This window comes from Anneissia japonica, unplaced genomic scaffold, assembly GCF_011630105.1.
Source record: "Anneissia japonica isolate Jap-2015-1 unplaced genomic scaffold, ASM1163010v1 scaffold15657_len110212_cov154, whole genome shotgun sequence".
In the NCBI taxonomy this organism is placed as follows: domain Eukaryota; kingdom Metazoa; phylum Echinodermata; class Crinoidea; order Comatulida; family Comatulidae; genus Anneissia; species Anneissia japonica.
In genome coordinates this window covers 2,848-10,076 of record NW_022686809.1, presented here as the reverse complement: position 1 = coordinate 10,076, position 7,229 = coordinate 2,848, and the positions used below count along the sequence as shown (strand labels likewise).

The window sequence follows — 7,229 nt, the reverse complement described above, 5'->3', positions numbered from 1 at the left end:
TATTAATAAGCCCTCTGACTGACTATTATTTCATTAATGATAATGAGTAATGGTAATAACAAATTATTAAATTATTGTAGCCAAAACGAGGCCAAGTGGAGCATCTTATTCAAAAGCAAAGTACCGAGGAATGAAAATTAAAATCATGTACATTACACCCAAACACCGCAACGCTCGAGTTTCAAATATAAGTGTAACTAGCTGTACTGAACTTTCTGAGTAAATTGAGGGCGCAATTTCAAACGATGGTGCTTAGCGAAATTCGATTGGCTAAATCTATGGCAGCCATCTTGGATGGTACACACACACAGTTCTGCGTATTTCGAACATCGAATACATTGCGGTTAGCGCTCTAGTATTCTTATTATATCTCTATGACTATGAAACACCAAGCAAATAGGTAATATGGAACGCCATTAGTGCCAAAATCGATTTTCCAGCTCTTTCACCGATTAAGACAAAGTTTAGGGACTGGAACCCAGATATCCGGTGGCTAGTGGAAAAGTTTATTTCTTAGCTGTAAAAGCATGTTCATTTAATGGATAGTCTCCAATACGAGTGGACCAAACGTAATTGCTATCACGTCTTTATCGTTCAATGCCAAGCAAAACGAAAAATCAGTAAAATGGAATGCGTCGGGTTTTTTAAGGCTTTCGTTTGCGGCGCCCTTGCCTTGGCCACTCGACTCGGCCATTACAAGTATTTGATTTGAGCACATGTTGACATGAATAGTGTACAGTAAGCAATGCAATTTTGCATGGCTGTGTAGATGAAAATCGGAAACAATAAATCACTAAATAGACAAAAGCGGTTAAAAGCAACAGAAGTCAGGCACAAAGTGAATAAACATTGTGAACATGACATCAGAAGTGCTCCTACAATCCGATGGCTAGTTCACATGATATAGCACTGAATGATGATGATGATGATGATAATGATAATGATGATGATGATGATGATGATGCTGATGCTGCTGCTGCTGCTGCTGATGATGATGATGATGATGATGATGATGATGATGATGATGATGATGATGATGATGATGATGATGATGATGCTGATGATGAGTAAAGCTAAACATAAAGGTTAATTCCAGAGTGTCAATCAGAACAGTGCTGAAAATACTTGCATGTCCAACAAAACCAAGGAGATCACTCGGCAACAGATCCCTTTGACACGACAAACCTATGTGTTTCCCGCTTTTGGATCGCGCACGGGCGTATTACCCTATAATTAACATTTTTTCGTTAGCAACAACTTGGCAAAGACATGCATTTATACGCTTCCAGCAGAGCAGTTGTGCAATAAAACATTTGATTTTAACCCATTAAATATCTTTATAATGAACAATGTTCCCCTGATTAGATTTTTTCGGGCTTTTGGTATGTTATTATTTGTATATTTCAGGAACGGATTCCGTAAAATATTTATGTTAAAATTACTTCTGTGTTCATTATAATTTTGTCTAAAGAATGACTGGTTCGACTATAAAGCTAAGTCAGCGTAAAACTGAAAAATACTCAGATTTTGGATTCCATTTTTCGAATAGTTAACCCTCGTTAACCCTAAAATAACTTAGTTTATTGTAATCCTTAATCATTTATTAATTAATATCTGTTAAAATTAGAATTGGCGAATTTTGACCAATTTATGAAAATTGAAGTTGAAATTTACTATATTTTTATAGGTCATGTAAATGTTCCATTAAATTTGAAACTTTTCTTGGTGGAAAATATTAATATGTTTTATGAGAGATAGATGTATCAGCTTCAAAATAGAAAATATTGCGCAGCCATAGTGATAGACAGTATGTAGTGCGCATTGAGAAAAAAAGGTGCTCTCCATTTCGTCATGTTCAATTTTTTGGTCAACTATGCCTGTTGAAAATTTGATGGCGGGGAACACATGGGACTTCAAAGGCTCGCACAAACGTTCTTTACGCGCTGCGGCAACTTTGATCTTGGTTCATTTGCATAGCGCTGCGTGCGCGTAGCTTTGCCGAGTGATCTCCTTCTCAATAATACCTCCATGCATGAACAAACACACACATTTACGACAGGTACGCTATTGACAGGTACACTAGCGCAACAATGTCCAAAGCGGGAAGGGACTTAGTTGAAAGGTCCATTCTTACCCGTAAAATCATGTTCCTTTACTGGATAGTCCCCAATACGTGTGGACCAAACGTAATTGCTATCTGTGTCGTTATCGTTCAATGCCAACCAAAACGAAAAATCAGTAAAATGGAATGCATCGTTTTTTTCTTTGCTTGTGATGACCGGCAAATCGGCACCTATATTCTTACACGCTATGTGTGCCTCAGAAAACGTCATGTTTCCGGATAAATAGTAGTAAATATTGTCGCTGACGACAGACGAAATTTCAAAATCTAGAAAAAAAAAAAACAAGAAAAAAAAAATCCGTTCCAATAGTAATCGTAAAATTAAGTTTTTTTGACTGCAAGCAACAAAATTCTAAGCAAATTACAATTATTAACATTTGCAAACTTTGTGGTTAAGTTGTCTTTGATTCGATGTCGAATGTAAAATGTGTTTGCACCTTGACCTCTGATGATTAGTGCCTATTATTTTTTTTTATTTTTTTTTATTATTATTGTTGATTTTTTGTATATATTTTTATTTTGCTATTATTCCTTCTCCCTTTATTCTTTCAAAATTTGTTTCAATTCCAATTCTTAGGTTTAAAAATGAAAATAGATGTTAGTGCGACTAGAATATTGACACCAATGACAACATATCGCCACTAAAAATATGGATAAGATTTTCTCTCTAACAAATTAAATTTATGTATAATTTTTGATTTCCTGCACAAGTTTACAGTTATTTGATGAACACAGTTATGTGCATTTATTTGGAAGACATAAAGACAGGCATGCTAGTAATTTTTAGGAAAGTATTTCTCGTCGGGATTCAGATCCGGGATCTATTAAAATTTATAAAATAATTACCTTTCTCACACACAACTTGATTTTTCTCTGTACATGCCATATCAACCCATTGGAATTGCCTGTTATATACAGCCACACAGTTCTCGTCATTGAAGCCATTAGGGTCATTGGGATACCACACTATAATCAAGAACATACAATGATTCAATTACAGTACGCACTTTTATTATTAGGGCCTATAATTTTTAAAAAGTCCTTCAATAAACTGGTATTGCAGACAGAAGCCTGTTTTCCAAAAAGCGAATTTGTTCGCTCGTATCAAATCTTCTCTTTGATTACGCATTTGTTATAGAAATGAAATGTGAATGCGCATGCGTATGGCGTATGAACACACTCGTTGGATTCGCGCGATTAGATTCGCCTTGTGGAAAACAGGCCTAAAGGACATCTTGCACTAGACGAATTCATTCACGCAAATTAAACATTTTCGCATATACGCATTCGCTGTTTAATTGTCATCACCTCAAATGCGCATGCGTACAGGTACAAATTTTCGACAGGCCCGTAGCCAGGTCATTTCAAGGGGTGGGGTTCTCTGGGCATGGGGTCCAGGGGACTGCCTAAGGGCCCCGGTGGGAGCAGTTTTTGTGTTTAATGGGTCTATATAATGTTATAAAAGCAGTTATGTTTTGAAAAAGATCTATGTAATAAAAGGTGGTAATATAATAAAATTGGAAAATGTTTTCTGAGAATTGGCATGTTTTAATCACACCGAAAGACAAAAAAAAAAACCTCATCGCATAATCAATATAAATATACTCAACACATTTATTATTATAAAATAAAACAAGCTATTATATAGGCCTATAAAGTAATTTACAAACAATTATGTACTTATTATTTATAATATATAAAACTTTTAAGAAGTGTTTTTCTTGTTTTAACTTAAATAATGAATCTCCCAGTAGGCCTATATAAACAAATAGAGTTGCCTGTTACAAAATAAAGTAGGAGCTGAACTTCTTCTTGACTCTCATCTTGTACACTGAAAATAATAGTACTTTTACTACATGGCTAAAAAAGCACAAATATTGTCATTACTACAACTGAGAGGGCCATCGTTAAATTAAGTCAGAGCCCAAAATATAGCATCATATTGAATACGTCATCTGACATCATGGGAACCTAAACTTTAATTACCATTATTTGTTTACTAGGCCTAATCCGAAATTATTGTTTTAAGACTTTAACCTAAGCTGAGATTTGATGAACATTTCAGAATTAATAATCGTTTTCATATCTTACTGAATATTTATTGTCTACCAAATAAAATATGAATTATATATGAATCTTTAGAAATACAATTTACACAAATATTAATCTTGTTTTTATATAGATAATGTTCGATAAATACTATCTTTCATAATACAAACGAAATTCAGCGCGTCTATTTTCATTCCAATCAATGGCGTTTGTAAACATGTGCACTGACGTCATCGTCGAATCCTTTCGACGGCAAAGCTGGCCTGCCTGCCTATGTCCCAGGCAAACCAATAATAATTAACAAAATATATATATATTTTTTTTTTAAATATAGGCCTATGGCGCATCCTGTAAATGCACTTCCACCTTTACAACAAAAGCCTAGGCCTAGTAGTACGTTCTACTGTACTTATAAGCCTAGACCTACACTAGTTTGATGTCGTCGGGGTATAGTTCTGTCTCTAAATGCAGCGTGACCACTAGGGAAAATCAAAATTCAAGATTGGGTCTAAAAAATCCCAAAATTGCTTTGAAAAACCCAAGATTCGCAAAATATCAGTATAGGCCTAAAGGCCATTTTAAAGCTTTTTTAATGAATACTGTACAATATTTTGTACTGTATAAGCCTTAACGAAGTGTCTGGATTTTCGAGACCAGAAACCCGTTCGCTTTGGGCCATACAATTAGAAGGCCTACTCTGTGCGTCCGTGGAAAATCCTTTTTGGTGATTAAAACGTGATATCCTTTCCTCTGGCATTGTATGTTAGGCCAAGAGTTTGAAGTTTGCGCGCAATTTCACCCATTCGATATTAACAAAGTCAGTACTTCACACACATTAGGCCTATGGCCTTATTATATAAATTTGATTTTTGATTTGATTTATTTTGCATTCAATATCACACACATAACAATAACATTTTGAGAACGAACATAAAAAAGCAGATGAATAAAAATTGAATGCCTGGATAACCCATTAAGTCTAGTGATTGTACACCAGACTTATTTCCAATGGGGTCCAGAAAAGGGCATAATCGATCTTTACAGAGTGTCTAATTGATCTGTCAATTCTATACCAGGGTCCTACAGTATTGCATAGGAGTATTTAACAATAAGAAAAATTGGGAAAACAGTTTCCTTTGAAATTTACTTAAGCGAGTGTCTATGAAACCGGGTCTATGGCAACTATAATTTGATACTACGTCTAGAAGTGTGGAGATATGGACCCTATTATTAAAAACTGTTGAATTCTAAATGATTACAAGATGACCAAGCATATGAATGAATCAGTCTAAAATGATATTCAAAGATATGATACAGCTACCGCTAATGTTTGTTTTGCATGTCGTCACTCACAAATGTAATGTACAAATTGATCGTAAAATTTGATAATATTTATTGTAAATATTTATTTAAATCCGTACACCGATTTTGTTTCAAGTTGTTTGTTTTCAATATTATAGCTGTTTCTTTACAATGACAATGTTTTGAAATCTTACTGTATAACACTCCAAAATTTGTTTTATGGGAAAACAACAGAATGCTCTAAATGTTTACAAGTTGACCAAGCGTGTTGCTGCATCATTATTGTTCAGTTACGATCACTATTTAGGCAGAGAGCAGCAGGCTGATAATTTGTTTTTTTTTTTATTGTGGGTGTAAATATTCTCTAGTGTATATACTGTAGATAAGAATTGAAGATAAAACTGTAGATAAATAATGCACATAAAATCAATTGTCGATGCCAGTACGTATTTTTAAGATTTTGACGCACTCCTGTTGTGTGTGTCTGCTGTTGAAAACAAACTTCCTAATTTTGTGACTCGCTATGATGACTGAGATGGACCATGTTGATTTATTAATAGTATGCTGTTTGAGATGGGAAAAAGGAGAGTCAATTTCCCCAAAAAATGCTCCATTAGCAAATAGTTTAGTGTGCGCTATGGACAGTATGGCTATGGAATTTACTAACCACACAATCCACAATCAAAACCGGGTTGGTACATTTCTTACAAACATTCAGCCAAAGGCCAGTGAAAGTTTTTATCGAACGGATGTTTGCCATTCTTATGTGAGCTATCGTATGGTTTGCCGGGCGTTCAATTTAAATCTCCGAACTTCTGAAGCTGAGATATTCTATGAATGTAGGCTTGTATCGCAGGCTACAATTTAAAAACGGGTGACCAAATAATTAATTAGGTGCTAAATTTTGATTTAATGCTGGGTAAGTTAAAAACAGACATTCCGTCCGAGTGGGACTCATTCAAAAATTCGAGGGGGTTCGCTAGAAAAGGGGGGTTCGCCCGAACCATAACCNNNNCCCCCCTTGCTACGGGCCTGTTCAATTCGCACGAATAAATCTGCCTTGGAAAACGGCCTTAACGCTAAGGCCAACTCATTCAGACAGCGTCGTATATGACAGCCCGACGCGATTTGTTGTCGGGTCGGGCAAGACTGTCTCCCACGATGAATACATTGTCTGAGTTGGCAATAAATTTACGGTCAAAATGATTGTCTAAAGCTCTGTAAACACTACCAAATAATAATTTTGATTTGAAAATAAATGTGAGATATGAAAACATCATGCAACAGTATGGCCAAATGACACCAATTTATCACGTGCATTTTGATATAGGTAATATGGACGGTACAGAATATAAAAATGATACAATGTGTAATGTACAATTTTCAAATTACTGTACTAAAATGTCAAACACACATTAGAAAAAAAACCCATTAGGTATTTCAATACAAAATATTTTTTTTTTGTTGATGTTGATGTTCAATACCTGTATTTGTCAGTTACATCTTAATTGGTGTAATAATTATTTGTATTAGGCCTTTCCAGACTGTCAGTCAAACCAAAATAATTCCTCCATTGTCAAACTGATCCGTCTGAACAGGGCTAGAATGCACGTTTGTCACAAATACACACATTGTCCTACAAACACATGTACATTGTCTGTTTGTGGGACCTTGGCCACATAATTGATAGGGTGTGGGGCTTATCAGAAATGTATTTTTTTTAATAGGCCTAACAAATATTTGTAATGTTTCCTAC

General features: G+C 35.1%; 1 protein-coding gene across 1 annotated transcript in view; it reads right to left on the bottom strand.

Annotated features, from left to right (window-relative positions):
* Positions 1-7,229, bottom strand: part of LOC117117396 — a 32,588-nt gene that overhangs the window by 24,555 nt on the left and 804 nt on the right. Inside the window, exons 2-3 of the mRNA XM_033261688.1 lie at positions 2,969-3,088; positions 2,135-2,389 (exon numbers count right to left, since the gene is read on the bottom strand). Coding sequence (XP_033117579.1) covers positions 2,135-2,389; positions 2,969-3,008 — 295 coding nt within the window. The 5' untranslated portion in view covers positions 3,009-3,088. The remainder of the gene's footprint in view (positions 1-2,134; positions 2,390-2,968; positions 3,089-7,229) is intronic.